This window comes from Atheta coriaria, unplaced genomic scaffold, assembly GCF_025399875.1.
Source record: "Atheta coriaria isolate IRGN ID8LTWV9N9 unplaced genomic scaffold, Caltech_Dcor_3.1 hic_scaffold_4_pilon, whole genome shotgun sequence".
In the NCBI taxonomy this organism is placed as follows: domain Eukaryota; kingdom Metazoa; phylum Arthropoda; class Insecta; order Coleoptera; family Staphylinidae; genus Dalotia; species Dalotia coriaria.
Window position 1 is genome coordinate 663,576 of NW_027045446.1, and position 18,740 is coordinate 682,315.

The window sequence follows — 18,740 nt, forward strand, 5'->3', positions numbered from 1 at the left end:
ATCAGCGAATTATTCTCTATAAGATAGGATAGATAAAACAGCAATCGGTGAAATAAAATTTTCATTCTTAAGAAAAAAATTGCCAATGGGGGGTGCTTGATACTTTTTTTCGACGATTTTCAATAATTAATATCTCTTAAATTAAAAGAGATAGCTACCAACGAATTGTTGATTATGAAAGATTGGAAGATTCTCTATCAGATAAAAATATAAAATAATTGTATTTCCGACAGGAAATGGTCGAAAAACGCAACTGAAAGTGCTAAAAAGTGACATTTTTCAATTTTTGGCAATTTTTTTCAAACGCGAATATCTCGTGAACTAAAAGAGATAAATAGGATCTGATCGCAGCGTCTTAATCAGCGTTCTATTCTCTATAAGACAGCTTAGATAAAACTGAAATCTGAGAGATAAAATTTTCATTCTTAAGAAAAAAATTACCAATGGGGGGTGCTTGATACTTTTTTTCGACGATTTTCAATAATTAATATCTCTTAAATTAAGAGCGATAGCGACCAACGAATTGCTGATTAAGAAAGATTGGAAAATTCTTAATCAAGTAAAAATATAAAATAATTGTATTTCCTACAGGAAAACGTCGAAAAACGCAACTAAAAGTGCTAAAAAGTGACATTTTTCAATTTTTGACAATTTTTTTAATTGCAAATATCTCGTTTACTAAAAGAGATAAGAGATGAAACACTTTTAATCCACGTCAAATTCTCTATGAGATAATCTGACGCCATTTTTGACCCTTTTTGCGTTTTGTTAGTATAATAATTTTGAAAAATAAACTGAAATAATGCGCGAGTCACCCCTTGAGATAACGAGGCCCCAAAGTAAATACAGGGGTTGTAGACTTGAGGGATGAACACTGCAAGAACTAGAAAGATGATTAAATTATGACGAAATGTTTGTCTTTTGCAGGAGCAGGCGCCGGGGCGCACGACGCGCCCGCCGCGAGCGTCGGCAGCGTCAGCCTCGCCTCGAAGAAGTTCCGAGACTTCCTGCAGGAGTGGCCGACCCCCGGGACGGGACCATATTTCGACACGAGCATAAATTCAAATATCACCGGCCTCGTTGGGAAAACCGTAATGCTGCACTGCCGAGTGAAGAATCTCGGCAACCGAACGGTACGCAGCGAGCTTTTTATTATTAAATATAAAAAAAATCCGATCGTAAAAAAACTGAAAGAGGAAATTCGACCATACAACCCTTAGCGCCGGGGAATATTGACAATTTTGAAGGTTTCGACGCATGACTTGGCTGCAGGATGTCACTTACAGCAGGTTTCATCACCCAAGGGCAAAAGGGATGCTGAAATTCATTCGGTCGCAATTAACAGGCGATAAAAGTGTGCGGCGACGGGCGTGTAATTAATTATTCAGCACGGGTCCTAAGTAACTAAGGGCTGTAGGGCCACTTTTTGTTCTGACAGAAATTGGGCATTGATAATGACGCCGTTTGTGATCTACGACAATCACTTTGATCTATATTCACCAAAACTCCATCAACAAAAATAAAAATTCATCAAAATTACATTTTAGCACCGCCTATTAATAGCTCTCAATAACCACGCCCATAATGAAAGCACTTTAATATTTTAATTAAAAATTCAATAGAATGGTAAAAATTTCGTGCTCAATGCGTACTTGACGATGAAAAGTTTTTTTCCTCGCCTGGCGAAAATTACCCCTTTCTACGCTTTTCGCTTTTTAGTTTTTTTTTTGCACGGGTTGTAGTAAAACCCTTTTTTTATTCCGGTCGTTAATTAGAATACCGGACTGAAAATTAAACTGCATCGTTGCATTCAAACGCGGCGCGGTGCTTAGCGCCGCCGAGCGCGGACAATTTCCCCAACAACTTTTAATAGGATTTATTTTATGCGATTCGTGTATGGGACGCGCAAATGAGATGCGCTTTTTCAACAGAGGGCGTAATTTATTTCAGAAGAAATTAGTTTCGCATTACGGCTTCGACAATATATTTCAGTGTTTTTCAATTAAACATTCGTATTTTGCACAGAAAAAATAAAAAAGTACGCAAACATTCACTGCAAGGACTTATAAATTAAACAGAACTTTATTTAAGCCCCGCCTATTAATAGCTCTTAAATTATATAACTATTTTTTAAATATTTTTTGTAGAAATCAATTTTAATCGATTTTTAGAAACGTTTTTAATGTTTTTTTGTTATAAAATTAGTTTTTTGAAAAAATATTAAACAATAATGCAATGTAAGCCCCGCCCAAAAATAGCTCTGAATATTTATAGCATTTTTATTACAAAAAATATATAAAAATGACTTTTTATCAATTTTTTTACATTTTTAAAAGTTATTTTCATTTTAATTCCTTTTTATTTAAAAATTATTGCGTTATGAAACATTTTGTGCCCCGCCCATGAATAGCTAAGCAAGCAAACATGCTCTGTGTGTAAAACATTAGTGATTTAGTGTGCGTGTGCTTTTTTGATGTTTTGAATAGCCATCGAGAAGAATGCGAATGAAAGAGGGTTTTAATTAACACGAACGAGCGCGTGGGAAACTGGAAAACGCCAAAGCGTCAAGCGGCGTGTAATAATTTGTTTTCGCGTGCGGTAAAACACGCGAGCGCCGCCACCGCCGCCGCCGAAACTCGTAATTAGCGAAAGAGATTGAAGCGTGTCGTGATGGCGGCCGAAAACTGGGTTACGTACGTGTCGGACTTTGTTCATAACCGTCTCTAAGCGGCTCCACTCGCGTATTTTTCCGTTTCTCGCCGGATAAAGGAGCCGCCGGTACTAATCATTCAAAACTGTCACGATAACGGCGCGGAAGGGGCCAAACTGTAACATAATATCCGTGTTGGCAAAATATATGTGCATTAAAAAGTTTTCCCAAGAAACAACAACTCCTTTCATCTTCAATTCTTCCCGATAATGAAATTAATCGAAAAATAACAAACAACAAACAATAATGTAATTAATATCTTACAAAGGTTGCAAAGAAGGTTTTTGTAGAATTTTTATTTTTTGCAAAAAGCTTCGGGGAATTGCGGGTTTGGTTTCCATTTGGCTGTGTGCCAAATAATCATTGCGGAAATCGAAAATCCTAACTTATTTCGAAGGGCGAAGGACGACGCGAACGAATAGCCGGGCGTTATGAGACGATGGTCCGGCACTAAGTCCAAGAATCCATCTTGCTTCCACCCAGCAATCATTACCATATCTCTTCAAGTGTTGTAAAACCTTTTGGAATTTATTAAACAGTATATAAAATATTTTACTTTTGCCATAAAATAAAAATTTATAATATATTTTAAGTCCCGAATTTTTTTTTCATAAAACTCACTTTTTGCTATAATATTGTGGTTTTGAAAATTTTTAAGCCGCTCCAAAAATAGCTCTAAATTCAAATACGCCTTTTTTTTCAATTTTTGATTAATAATTATTTTTAGAACAACGATAAAATCAAAATTTGAAGATTTTTGAAAATCAATTTTTGTTTTTTTCGATAAAATATTCCAATTCAAAACATTTTTAAGCTCCGCCCATTAATAGCTCTGAGTTCAAATAAAACGTTTTTCCTACTTTTTCATCAAAAATTATTACAAATCAACGTCAAAACCAAAATTTGAAGTTTTGAGAAATAAATTTTTTGTTTTCTATAAAATATTCAAATTCAAAGAATTTTAAGCCCCGCCCAAAATAGCTCGAAGTTTTGAATGAAGTTTTTCCTACTTTTTCAACAAAAAATATTTTTAATTAACCTAAAACCACACAGTTTAAAAGTTTTTTAAAAAACAAATTTTGTTTTCAACAAATAATTTCCAATTTGGAGAATTTTATGCCCCGCCCTATAATAGCTCTTATATTGTACTGGGTTTTTCTTGTTTGTGGTCAATATAAAAATCTTTATTTTATACCAAGTCAAGAAAAGCTCTAAAAACTTTGGAGGAATTGCGCACTTGTTAATAAACGTACCGAGGTTGCTCCTGGGTTAATTCCATCTAACGCTGATAATGGCGCTGATAAAGACCTACGCTTTCACGCTGGCGAGCGTATCCAATATATTAAAGTCGTCTTAATGCCGCTTTCGCCCAGAGGCGAGTCAATGATGCTCAACAACGAATTTCAACGCTTTAAACGCCAAAAATCACCCAGCTACAATCACACATTATTTTTATGCCCATGTTTTTGGAAAAATATATTTTTATATGACTAATGTTGTTGTTTTGATCATTATGAACTAATTTTACCAGAAAGCAATATTTTGACGATTGGATTGATGATATTTCTATGTTTATATCCCCAGATGTCAGTTTTGTCATATTAATTTAAGCGGATGTCTTGATGTCGTCTAAGCATAGCATTTTTTTGATTTTCGTCGAGTTTCACTCACACTGTCTTTCTTGCAGTGTTCGGCGCAGTGATATTGTTGTTTCCTTGTTGCTTTGTTGGCCAGCCTGGCGTTTCCTCTTTTGTATTAGGTCGTAAGAGCCGAGACGCTAAAAGTCGAGTTCGCTTTATTGGATTTTCGGACGAAAGCACGTCGTTAATACCGAGTTTTTTACGTCGTTGCGTTTTCTTTTCTTGCTTGCCGCCCACTCGAATTGTCGGGCGTCGTTGATTCCAACCGCACTATTACATTACTTATATTAACTTTCATATTTTAACACCTAAGAAACCTAGAGCAGCAAAAAATTAGATGAAAAAATGGAAAAAATTAATTTTTTTTCCAAAAAATTAGAAAAAAAATTATTTTTTGTTAAAAATTTAGAAAAAAAATTAATAATTCTGTGGAAAAGTTGTAATTTGTTGATATAATAATGAAATTATTTATGTTTTTATTTTTTAACATCTTAAAAATCAAAAATTAACAAAAAATAAATGAAAAATTGAAAAAAAATTATTTTTTGCAAAAAATTTAGAAAAAAATTAATAATTTTGTGGAAAAGTGGTAATTTGTTGATATAATAATGAAATTAATTAAGTTTTTATTTTTTAAAACCGGAAAATCCAGAAATGAGCAAAAAATAAATGAAAATTTGAAAAAAAATATTTTTTGCAAAAAAAAATTTAGAAAAAAATATATTTTTTGTTATAATGTTTAAATTTGCTGATATGACAAACAAATTAATGAAATTGTTATTTTTATCACCTTAGAAACTAAAAATCAGCAAAAAATTGATGAAAATTTGAAAAATTTTATTTTTTGCAAAAAATTTAGCAAAAAAAAAATCAATATTTTCCGTTGGAATGTAGGAATACGTTGATATGATAATCAAAACCATCAGTGAGGAAATTCACATGTTTGCACACATCCGGCTAGATAATATTTCCACGCCATGAAAATGATATTCTTTCGCGTCGGGCGTCTTGTAGCCACCTCGAGGCCATCTAAAATTCGGCGGCTGGTGGGTAGCACAGCTTCGTTGGCCATTACGTGTAGGGCTATTAATTGCGGGCGAGCTGCCTGTTCCAATTCCCCTGTATCCTAAACTCTCATAAAAGTTTCGGCTGGCAGTATGATAGGCGCGGCGTTTGCTTAATATTCTCAAGCCGCAAGCAGCACCTGCATCCAAAGTCTTCAAATTTTTTGCAAAAAAGCAGAAAAAATTAATTAAAAATTAATTGAGTGTTTGATCAAGTTATAGAGTTTCAGGTGAATGTAAATTTAGAAAATTATTACTTGCTGATAATAAATTATTTGGTTTTTGGGAAAAAAAAGCAAAAAATTAATTTTGGGAAGTTTTTTCTTTTAAAATTGCAAAAAGCAAATGTTTGGGTTATTTTTTTGGTTTTAGATGCAAGAAAATTTTGCTAGATTATAAAGAATAGTACAACGTAGATAAAAAAAAGTAAATTTGGGCTAAAAAAAAATTATTATCAGGAAAATAATTTTTTTCCCCAAAAAAATCTAATTTTTTGCAAAAAAAATTATAAAAATCATAAAAAAATATAAAAATTTTAATTAAAAATTAATTGAATGTTTGATCAAGTTATAGAGTTTCAGGTAAATGTACATTTTAAAAATTATTACTGGTTGATAATTAATTATAGATTTTGACGTCTTTAAAATCGTTTTAGTCGGGTGACATGTTCTGAAACTTGTGTCACGAGGCCTCCCAAGGCCGATCGCAGGTATACCCCCCTCTCGTTATAACGAGAGAGAGTCGGACCGATCTCCCGTCTCATCTCGAGCGCTGCCAGTCATTCCGTGAAACTTGACACGCGGAATCCACACGAGCGGAGGCAGGCATAGCGTTCGAGTGAGTTGACCGATCTTCCGTCTCTCTCACTCTAGCGGCATACAAACGAATGGAGATTTTCTCGTGCGGTTAAGTTTTCGTTGAATGTTTAACAGTAAAACAAAATGTGAAGTGCAAGTGAAGTGTTACAACAATTGCAACAAAAAAAACTTATATCACCAATAAGACGTTATCACGTAAACATCTCGATCGTAAACCTACTTTACAAGCAACCATTTTTTCTTTAAAAATTGCAAAAAATTTGTTTTTGGAAATTTTTTTCTTTAAAAATTGCAAAAAAATTATTTTCGCAAAAATTTCGGTCGTAAATATAAAAATATTTTGATATATTATTAACGATGGCAAAAACTAAATTAAAAAAAATTAAGTTTTTGCAAAAAAATAAATTTTTAGCTAAAAAATTATAAAAATCATAAAAAAATATAAAAAATTTAATTAAAAATTAATTGAATGTTTGCTTAACTTAATCCCTCATCAAAAATTTAATTGAAACCAACACTTCCATTCATTTTTAATCAAATTCTTGAGTTATTCAAATTTTTGAATAATTCAGCCGACGATGAAACGAAGAAGGTGTTGAGAATTGCGGCTTACAATACGCGTAACGAATTAATCACGATCATAAAGTCATATTTCACGCAATTTTTTATTATCTCGCGTGGAGAAAATGAAAATATAAAGAAACGAGAGGTCGAAAAGTAGCGATGGCTCCCAGGTGGAAATTTATTATTTCCCTTTATCAGTTCCACCGCAGGGACAACGAACTTCCTCTCTCAGCGCTTTTCGCCAGCGTGCCGCGGCGTGTTTATAAAATTATGAATAATAAATGCACATAATTTAAAACTCGCCGTCCTTTTGAAAAGTTGGCCGCGCGCGTCCCGGGCGACATCTCCAACCTCAACTTATTTTCTCTCAGCGTTCCACTTTTTCTTCGCGCGACTGCAACAAACGGACAAAAAGAAAACCTGTTTAAATTAGCTACTCCGCACACACACACACATCGAAGAATCTACATAATGCATAAAGTGATAAAAAACGCCGCCGACTGTATTAAAACGGCGACGCGTGACACTATTTCACGGTTAGGATTTTTCTCCTTTTTCACGACACGCTGAAAGCTGTTAATCCTCGCACGACTTTGAGCGCACGGCTTAGGTTATACTTAACTTCAACTCCGGAAGCATATTTAACGCGCCGGATTAATCTCGTTAACGATGAATCGTGCATACGAAATTTCTGTTGCGTATAATATTTTTGTTTTAATGCATTCGATTAATTTAATGGACAATGTTCACTTTGTCGAGAAGCATTAGCTCTCCTGCTGCGTGCTTTAATCTAATTAACGCCGATGAGATGTTGCAAAGAAAACAAGAAAACTTTTCCTCTGGTCCTGGTCCTCGCCGCCACCGTAATTTATTCATTTAATCAGCGAAAGGAAAATTCTGCTTATTACAATTCAACAGGTTTAGGTTTAAGCGCAAATTGCGGAAACATGAGGAGCTAATAATGGACCCGAAGAAAATGAAAGAGAACCGAAATTGTGATGAAAATACTGTCACAATAAATTACATAACAAGAGAGTCTTTTTAATGGTGTTGTTAAATCTTGACATTTTTTACATTGGTTGAGATGAGTGGAGGCGCCGGGCTCGTACAAATGCGCGGTGTTATTTTAGTGTAACAACTTGTATCTGCGAGGATGGCAGTTTACGACGGCGTGTTGGGATCGAGCCGAGTGAGATATCGAGTTATTTTCCATGGTGCTTTTACATAATCTTAAATATACGACACGAGAAGGATGCGCGTCTTCAACCTGCGCGCTGTGGGCGTGTAAAGTGTTGCGAGAGCTTTCCATCCGTGCGCTTGCTCGCAATTTTTTATTGTTACGCTTTACGACTTTGTATTGACATAAATTCTTCGTCTGCGCATTCAATATAAACCGTTTATCACTTAGTCTGATAGGAGAGATTCGTTCAAGCCAATCTTGGAAAGATATTTTTGTTTTTTTGTTTCTTTTGGGAAAAAGTTTAATATTAAATGTTGAAATATATTAGTAGGTTATAAATAAATATGAGACAAATTTTATTTTGTACATTAAACGTGTTTTTGGAGTATTTTCGTAAAAATTTTGCAAAAAATTAAATATTTTGGGAAAAAACTTAATTATTTGAAAAAAATTGCAAAAAATTGGTTTTTGAGTTATTTTACTTATAAAATATTTTTCAAAAATTGGCAAGGTATAAATAAATATGTAGTAATTTATATTTTGTGTAAAAATCATGTTTTTGGAACATTTTGGCCCAAAATTTAGCAAAATTTTTTTGATTTTGTCAAAATAACGTTTTTAACAAAAATAAAGTTTTTAAGTCATTTTACTTACAAAAGAGTAGAATAATCATAACCAAGTTGTAAATAAATAAGTGATGGTTTCTATTTTGTGTAAAAAACGTGTTTTTGAAACATTTTTGCACAATATTTTGGCAAAAAATTAAATTTTTTTGGGAAAAAACTTAATTTTTTAGAAAAAAATTGCAAAAAAATGGTTTCTGAGTTATTTTACTTATAAAATATTTTCAAAAAATTGGTAAGGTATTAATAAATAAGTAATAATTTTTATTTTGTGTAAAAAAACATGTTTTTGGAACATGTTGGCCAAAAATTTAGCAACATTTTTTTGATTTTGCACAAAAATCGTTGATTTTTGATTATTTTTAACAAAAATAAAGTTTTTAAGTCATTTTACCTACAAAAAAAGTAGAATAATCATAACCAAGTTATAAATAAACAAATGATTGTTTTTATTTTGTGTAAAAAAACGTGTTTTTGGAACGTTTTATCAAATTTTTTGCAAAAAAAGCAAATTTTTGAATAATTTCCACATAAAACTAACTTTAAAAGTTATTTTACTTATAAAACTGGCTACAATATTGACCAGGTTTTCCGACCCATTTCTCCCCCGTGCCGTGGGTTGTTAAAAAAGCTCCTGAAACGATCTCAAAACCGCCCATCTAGTCGATCCTCTTCGAACATCTAAAATTGCGCACATAAGTTGTGTCAACAGTCATCGAGACACGCCATAACTGCGCATCGCTGCCATCTCAGCAAACAGAAGAAAAACAAAAACCTGCACACACACATACAATGTTGGAAATAAAAGTTTTCCACTTTTATTGTTATCGCTACTCGTGCTAGTCGCGCTGAGAACTGAAAAGATATTGGCATCCGAGGCTACTTTCATTGTTCATCTTTTGCAACGACACGCAACACGCATAACATCCGTACACATTCCGCATCATTGAAACAAGAACAAGTTGCGAGACGACAAATGTACGTACATTATAAAACAGAAAAGTTTCTTGTGTTTATTTTTTCCGGCCGCTGTTTCTAAATAAATACGTGAGTAAAGTTACAAAACATGTTTTAGAAACAACGAAAAGTTCATTATTTTTGCTGCAAAAATAAAAACCGCTGATGAAATTGTAAAAAAAAATACTTGTAAAGTAAAATATTATACTATGATATTCCATGTCAGATAAATATTATGTCCGCATGAAATTTATTATCGCAATTTATCTCGACTTTGCGCAGCGAAAATTTGCTAGTGAAAAATTCCCAACCGCAGAAATTTTATATTTCCACGTCAATATACATTCAATGATTACTACCCGCAAGTTTTCTTTTGGTTTTATTGAATAGTTTTAGAATGTTTAGCGATGTAGCGTCGGAGAGAAAAAAATAACACAGCGATCGAGTCGAAGGCGAAGCTTTTGTACTTCTGTTTGGTTATGTGGCGTTTTTGGCGCTGCCGGGATACATTTAGTCGGCGAACGCAGATAAGCAATGGAGTCATATTAGGAGATATCGTCGAAATGTATTGCGCCAAATCTATTGGAAGAGAATTTCCGAAGCAAATTCACGTCGACGTCGGAGCGAGAACTCGCGCTTCAATATTTTAGCTCTTTTGTACTGCTGCATTCCGTTTGTATTGGTCATTGGATTCTTATGAACAAAAAAAATAAACAGAATAGAACAAAAGCTCTTAGAAATTGATTTCTGTTACGAACAATGCGCGAATAATCAATAACTAAAAGGCGCCTCCACCAAAAATGAAACAAGTGCGCACAGTTGAACAGCCACTTGGGAAATGAGCGCATACATAAATCATTTTCCACATACAATAGAGATCACCAAATGCAAATATGTCAAAAGTCTTTTGTTTGTTTAATATAGTTTTATTTTATTTTTATTCAATCACAACTCTTTTCTTCCTCTAGAGATTATCGTTTTTTTCTTTTTTACTTTTTTCAAAAAATGATAAATACACAAAATATTGACAAAAAATATTTTGGGAAAAAACTTAATTTTTTAGAAAAAAAAATGCCATAAATTGGTTTTTGAATTATTTTACTTACAAAATATTTTAAAAAATTTGGTAAGGTATAAATAAATATGTAATAATTTATATTTTGTGTAAAAATCATGTTTTTGGAACATGTTGGCAAAAAAATTAGCAAATTTTTTTTGATTTTGCTAAACATACGTTGATTTTTGATTATTTTTAACAAAAATAAAGTTTGTAAGTCATTTTACCTACAAAAAAGTAGAATAATCATAACCAAGTTATAAATAAATAAGTGATGGTCTTTATTTTGTGTAAAAAACGGTTTTTGGAACATTTTTGCACAAAATTTTGGCAAAAAATGAAATTTTTTAGTGAAAAAACCTAATTTTTTAGAAAAAAAATGCAAAAAAATGGTTTTTGAGTTATTGTACTTATAAAATATTTTAAAAAATTTGGTAAGGTATAAATAAATATGGAATAATTTATATTTTGTGTAAAAATCATGTTTTTGGAACATGTTGGCAAAAAAATTAGCAAAATTTTTTTGATTTTGCCAAAAAAACGTTGATTTTTTGATTATTTTTAACAAAAATAAAGTTTTAAGTCATTTTACTTACAAAAAAGTAGAATAATCATAACCAAGTTATAAATAAATAAGTGATGGTTTTTATTTGGTATAAAAAGCGTGATTTTTTAGAATTTTAGCAAAAAATTTTGCAAAAAACACAAATTTTCGAATAATCACCTAATGCAAATATGTCAAAAGTCATTTGTTTGTTTAATATAGTTTTATTTTATTTTTATTCAATCACAACTCTTTTTCCTCCTCTAGAGATTATCGTTTTTTCTTTTTTACTTTTTTCAAAAGATGATAAACTATCTGAAAGCTCGCGGGTTTCATCCTTCGCATGAATATTTAAGTATAGAGCCTCTTCTAAGCCGGAAGGAGCTTTTTGTTATACGCATGGAACGCAGGCTAAACACGTCCCGGCCATATCTTGTTCAATCTTCGAGCGCAGCGTCTATATTTATAAAACTTATAAACACTGGACCCTCGGGGGCAATTCCGGGCGCGCTCGTCTTCGATGCAATTCGCGCGCGGGACAATAAAAGTGCGACGCGCGCGTTGTTACAGCCGGCACTAGATCAAAATAGAATAGATATTGCCTTCACACGGGCTTCGAAACCATTGAGTAGTGTTATTATTCCCAAAAGACGCAAAAAAAGTTGAGTTTAACTACCTAAAATATATAAAAATCAAAAAATTTCCAAAACCGGAAAACCGGAAGTGGAATATTTTTAACCGGGAACGTGGAATTTGGGTGTTTTTAGATAATTTGTCGTACTTGGTAGATTTTTTTTGTTTATTACTCTCGCACTATCGCAGGGAAAATTATGGCCGAGCTTTATTTGCACACTGATTAATCGTTGCGAATTTTTAACGGCCTGGGCACCATTCCGTTGATTGCCAGTGGGTAAATAGTGAGAAGCGACCACAACACGACCACCGCGAGCTTTCGGGCTTTTCGAAGTGCGCGCCGCGTTAATTTCCATTCATTTAAAGTTTGAACATTAATTAACGATTGCGACGAGCGGCCGTATTTATGACAATTGTGCATTTAACTTTCGACATGGAGTTACATTCATCGGCATTAAACTTTAGAGTGGAGCTTCACCATTACCGAAATTACAATTTCCTGGGCGTTTCCGAAACTTTGCGTTCCGACTGAAACCCGATCGAACACTATCCTGGACGTTTTCATTCGATCCGCATCGACAAGTATCAACTTTCGTTGTTTGAATACTCTATGAATATAAATAAACCATATAATTAACTTTTCCGGTAAACCGGAAAACCGGAAAACCGGAAGATATGTATAGTAATCCACCAATATTTTTTGTTGAGTTTTTTTCCTGTTAAAAAAAAACACAAACGTCAAAAAATATTTTTAGTTTATTAATCCTTGTTTAAATTTTTTTGTGTGCATCAAAAAACCTCATCGATAAAAGCTCATGATGAAAAATTGCACAATCTCGTAAACAGATTTTACGGCCCATTGTCTGACACAACATGGCATGAAATCATAACATGTTTACGCGCCAGGATAAATAAATACAACAAAAGCACGAACCTACAACACCAAGATGAGCCATTTAGTTATATAACGGTAGTTATGCCGGATAAAAGAGGATACAAAAAGGATTAAACCGGAAAAAAGCAAGAGAGCTTTAATTAAACGATTCGCAATCATAAAACGGACTTGTTCGATGGCAGGAACGATAAAATAAAATGGATATGCGTTATCCTTGAGATATCCTGGAGATAAAATAAAACTTTTATAACGTGGTTTCATCGCGCGCGAGTTCAATTCATGCCCGAATTATGACGTAAAATTTTAATACGGAAATTACTCGATATATACACTTACTCGAGTGGTAGTTGAATTTTATATCCAATTTGATCAAATTTTAGTCATTACGTAATGAATTAGAGAGCGAATTTGAATGCAAATCAGTGACACGGTGCGTGAGTGAAGGAGAAAGCTCACAAAGCTGAGGATATTATTCAGCTGGTTGTGAAATTAACGCTACAGCACCGGACGTGACCACAAAGGACCTGAGTGCCTAGACTTGCTAGATGTAGCCGCCCCCCAAACAATCACTCGTCGTATTCAAGCTTTAATATATTATCATCAAATGAAAAGCATTCCTAAGGTCGTAATGATGTCGATGATATTAGTAAAACAACACAAACAATACCAGCACGTAAACATGCTGGAAAGGATAATTAAGGTTATGTTTGTACTGCGATGTCGGTGATTAATTAATTTACTTACTTGTAATTAACTGTTTTTTTTTTGTTTTTGATTTTGGTTGTAGGTTTCATGGGTGAGGCATCGAGATATTCATTTACTGACAGTGGGAAGATATACTTACACTTCCGATCAGCGATTTGAAGCGATTCACTCGCCGCATACTGAAGAGTGGACGCTGCGCATCCGCTATCCTCAGCGGAAGGACACCGGGATTTACGAGTGTCAGATTAGCACGACGCCACCGATAGGCACACCCGTCCATTTGACTGTTGTCGGTTAGTAAAAAATATTTGCTTAAAATGTATTTTTTGCAATTTTTTTTTTTATTTTGCTAAAAATTTTGCAAAATTTTTTTTTTCATTTTTAAAAACGATGAAAATTATACTAATATTTTTCAAATTACCATTTTCCTATTCTAGGTTAGTAAATATAACCTAAAAATATGTTTTTTACAATTTTTTCCCAAAAAATAATTTTTTTTTTGCAAATTTTTATTTTTTTTCGAAAAATTGTTTTTTCTTAGCAAAAAATGTTTTTTCACTTATTTAAAACGTTATTTCCGGTTAAGAAAAGTGGCTTCCTTTAAAATCATTTGCAGAAATATTTGTTTTTTGCAATTTATTTTAATTTTTCGCAAAAATTTTGCAAAAAAAAAAAATTATTTTTAAAAACGTTGAAAATTTGACAAATATTTATATGTTTATATTTTCTTATTTTAGGTTAGTTAATATAACCTAAAATATGTTTTTTACAATTTTTTCCCAAAAAATATTTTTTTTTTTTCAAATTTTTCTTTTTTTTTCCCAAAAATTGTTTTTTGCCAAAAAATGTTTTTCCACTTATATAAAACGTTATTTCCGGTTAAGAAAAATATCTTCCTTTAAAATCCTTTGCAGAAATATTTGTTTTTTGCAATTTTTTTTTTAATTTTTCGCAAAAATTTTGCAAAAAAAAAAATTATTTTTAAAAACGTTGAAAATTTGACAAATATTTATATGTTTATATTTTCTTATTTTAGGTTAGTAAATATAACCTAAAAATATGTTTTTTTACAATTTTTTCCTAAAAAAGAATTTTTTTGCAAATTTTTCAATTTTTTCCCCAAAAATTGTTTTTTGGAAAAAAATGTTTTTCCACTGATTTAAAACGTTGTTTCCGGTTAGCAGAAGTATGTTCTTTCAAAATCCTTTGCAGAAATATTTGTTTTTTGCAATTCTTTAAAGCTCCATAAACTAAAACACATAAACAAGCACCTACGTTGGCGAAAACCTCATAAAACCACCCCTATTCTCTTACACTGTAGGTAATATGGCCGCAATCAAGCGGAGAAACAAATAAACCCATTTTTTCCGGTTTTCCGGTTTAGTTTACCAATTAAGTTTACAGTTTACGTTTTTGTTGCCTTGTATTCGTCCGGAGGTCGCGTTGAGCTTTTCGCACGCGAAAGATTAATAAATTGAAGCATTGTGCTCGCGTTGCGCTCTGCTCTCGCTTCTTTTCTTCATTAAGCGTGATTCATCGTTTATTTTCCGCGCGATGGCTCCGGTTGCAATATGTTCGCAAAGCGCGAGCTTTTAGCGTTGTGTCGCAAAGCTTCCACGCAAAGCACGCGCGTATTTGTAACTTAACAAAACCGCACTCGGCAAACACAACACTCGGTTTGGAAAAATAAATTTCCGCGCGCGCGATTTATCTCCCGCCGAGTCTACCTAATGCGGAAAGCTTGTCCGGGCTTTTTTTCGACTTTCAAAATGCATTAATGCGACTCGTTAACCACCAGCGATTAATCATTTAACAACAAATTATCATATCCAAACGACACCTTTAAAAATCTATATGTAATATATGCTAATCCCGGCGCCTCCACATAATCTAAACTTGTAATAATTTTCTGCTCGAAAAGAAAACAGATAAAAGTAAAATATTTCCGGAAATGGCTTTAATGTGTTTTTATTTATGAGATCATAATTAAAGAGAGCGGGTGCACTTCGTTTTCGCGCCCTGCGGACGATTCGAGAAAAATTCCGGTGTCGTAAATTAAAAGTTGCGCCGTAAACTTGCCGCCTCCAGCATAATTAAAACTGAATTAGTTACGTTCCACTAAAGTCTAATAAAGCTGAAGCTTGCGCTGGGTAAGGCACATCTACTTCTTTTTTTTTTGCTTTTTTCTGCACCTGATATTATTTGCTGCTATATTTGAGATAAAAACAATTTTTAATAAAAATTCTTGCAAAAATTTTACGAGCGCGTTAAACTTTTTATATTTTGTTAAATCAACATCTCAGGCAGATATTATCGGTCGAGTATTCGGTGGAGCACGGATGTGCTCTAATGTAATCCTGAAAGAGTCACCACATCCTTCCGGAGTGCATTCGGGTCGTCGTCACACGATTTTCAACTATTTTCAAATGGTGTTGGAAACGCTCTCCTGAGTTCGGATTCGATTAGCTCGCGTTAAATGATTTTCTATGTCGGACCAGTATTAGACTTAATGTGTCAGCAACTATATACAAAGTGATCAAATTGTATTTTCAAAAAAATAAAAATTTCACTTTGAATTACATTTCCGGGTGTGTGCTTGTACTCGTATGTTGAAGATATTGGGTATTCTGTTAACGTCCGGGTTCCTAACGTCATCAAGACGAATAGAACTGGATAACGAATTAGATGCGGACGTCGGAGTCCCATTCTGTATTCTACGAGAATGGGCGTTCATTAATTCACTCTGGTGGTTAAGACGACAACTTGTTATACACGCACATGTATTTTCCGGTTTTCCGGTTTGCACTTCCGGTTTTCCGGTTTGTAAAATTTGTGTTTTTTTGTGTCTAGAACCAATAACAGAAATCCTTGGAGGTCCTGACCTGTTCATCAACTTGGGCTCGACGATCAATCTGACGTGCCTGGTGAAGTACGCCCCCGAACCACCGCCGACGATGATGTGGTCACATAATTCGGTAGCGATCAATTTCGATTCGCCACGCGGTGGTATCAGCCTGGTGACGGAAAAGGGCCCGGTAACCACCAGCCGCCTGCTCATCCAGAAAGCAGCCCAGGGTGATTCCGGGCTTTACACCTGCTTGCCCACCAACGCCAATGCGTACAATGTACGCGTGCACATCCTCAACGGTGAGCATTTTTAATTAAAACTAAAACAAAAAACGCAGCGAGTTTAAATTAATTTAAAGAAGAAAACGTTGAAACTTTTTTGCGACTTGGAACAATAGCAGGCAATTACTTGAATTCTATTTCGTACTTTTCATCTTTGCTCGCTTTGATATCGCATAATGAGCAAATAAAATAAACGGAAAGTTATTTTCTTGCTTTCAACATGCCAAACAGACAATAAACCACATTACGAGCAACGCGCAACGAGCTAATAATTATTTTACAACAAAGACAACAAAAGCCAACAAAATGGCAGAATGAATGTTTTCGAGGCAAGACTCTCTACCCCAAAGGGGCGGCTCAAATACCAAATGATACAATTGGGACACAGAAACAACGAATACCTCTTTGTTACGCCATTAAATATTCGAATATATTCGTTGTTTTTGTCAAGAGTTGTAATAACATTCAATATTTGTCACTGCAACAACTAAAAATTCATTTTCCAACTCGGATATTTTTATTTAATTCCAAGTTCATTTCAATATATTTCATTGGAAATATATTCAATAAAATTTTATTATACACTTGAATAATGTCGACCGAAAAATCAAATTTAAAAAAAAAATTTCACAAAAAATTGTACCTTTGATTTTTTTAAATATTTTTTATGGATATTTTTATATTTTAGATTATAACAAACAAAATAAAAAAAAATCATGAAAATCGGTCCAGCGGTTGTCGAGTTATGCAAGTTGCCAAAAATTTTTGCTAAATTATTGATTTTTTCCATTTAGGCGAACACCCCGCAGCGATGCATCATGGAAGGGGTTGCTGGTCGACAGAACCACACATGTTGATCCTCATCAGCCTACTATTACTCCTGATACGTCAAACAACGTAGCACAAACACTTCTAAACAGCGAGTGAAAAACTCAAAATGATAAAAATTTTATAAAACGGCGATTAATCTAACCACTTAAGACAAAATTTAACCGGATTCATCATTTCGCAAACCAGTTCATGTTTATATGTTACAACTAAGACATATATCAAAGCATTAATAAATTAATTAATCAATAAACTAACGTAGGATAACACTAACACGCTAATAATCCGTAAAAGTAACGATTTTTTTCTATTTTCGAATAAAACACAAGTGAAAACACAGACATTGGACAAAACAACAAATAAATTACATTATAATAGAATTAAAGACTAAGTGAAATTTGAATAATAATAACGTATAAGAATAATAATAATATTAATAAAAAATATATCTAAAAATAATTCGTTAAATTACGATGACAACAAACAGAATTAAATTCTATTTTTGTTTATAATATTTACAGTTTATAAAAATGATGAAGGTATAATTAATACACGCGTCGTGCAAATGTGACACTGATGGATGAATGTGAAAATTTGTTGATGAAAATTCTCGTTGTACATATCAATGAATAAACAACTTTAATAACTAATTATGTCATCATCTAATTTCGTTATCATTTTGTACATATAATACCGGTGAAAAACAAACGACTTCCGGTTTTCCGGTTTCTGGAAAAACATCTAATTTTGTTTTAAAAATATGTATCAGTAAAGGGACGTAAATAACAACGCATATCTCTTGGAATATTTTGAGAATTTGTGTTAATTAAGATTGTTGTTAAATAATATATTTTTATGAACGTAAATTTGTACAAAAGGAAAAATATGTGTGTAAAGAGTGTGTTGAGCGTGGCAAACAAAAGTGTTGTTTGTTATGATTGTAAAATTTATTTATAATTAATAATAATATCGAATAACTGAATACTGAGTATATGCAGGTGTATAATGTTGTTATTATCAGGGCTTTCTATGCGCGGCGTAAACAACAATGTAAATTTTGGTTTTCCGGATGTGAAATTTAATTTTGTTTTGTCGATTCGGCGAAATTAATCTACCGGCGGCAATATAGAAAATTAAAATTCATAATTTTAGTTTGTGAATTACAATATTAATTGTAAAAGTGACAAAAGGTAAGTGTACTTCGTTTAATTAATATTTTAAATATTAATAGGATATTTTAATTTGGTGCAAGTGTAATTTTCATGTTTTTTTTTTTTGCAAAAAAATCTTTTTGTATGCTTGTTTCTTTGTGAATGTCTTAATGTTGTGATTTAGCTCATTATTCTATTTATATTTATGCGTATTATTTGCAAGGTCGGATAAAAAGATCGCT

General features: G+C 33.0%; 1 protein-coding gene across 1 annotated transcript in view; it reads left to right on the forward strand.

Moving 5' to 3' along the window:
• LOC135791107 (zwei Ig domain protein zig-8-like) overlaps positions 1 to 17,997 on the forward strand; it is a 35,647-nt gene extending 17,650 nt beyond the window's left edge. The window contains exons 2-5 of the mRNA XM_065301427.1: positions 928 to 1,133; positions 13,473 to 13,683; positions 16,241 to 16,537; positions 17,314 to 17,997. Of these exons, the coding sequence (XP_065157499.1) occupies positions 928 to 1,133; positions 13,473 to 13,683; positions 16,241 to 16,537; positions 17,314 to 17,420 (821 nt within the window). The 3' untranslated portion in view covers positions 17,421 to 17,997. The remainder of the gene's footprint in view (positions 1 to 927; positions 1,134 to 13,472; positions 13,684 to 16,240; positions 16,538 to 17,313) is intronic.
• The last annotated feature ends 743 nt before the right edge of the window (positions 17,998 to 18,740 follow it).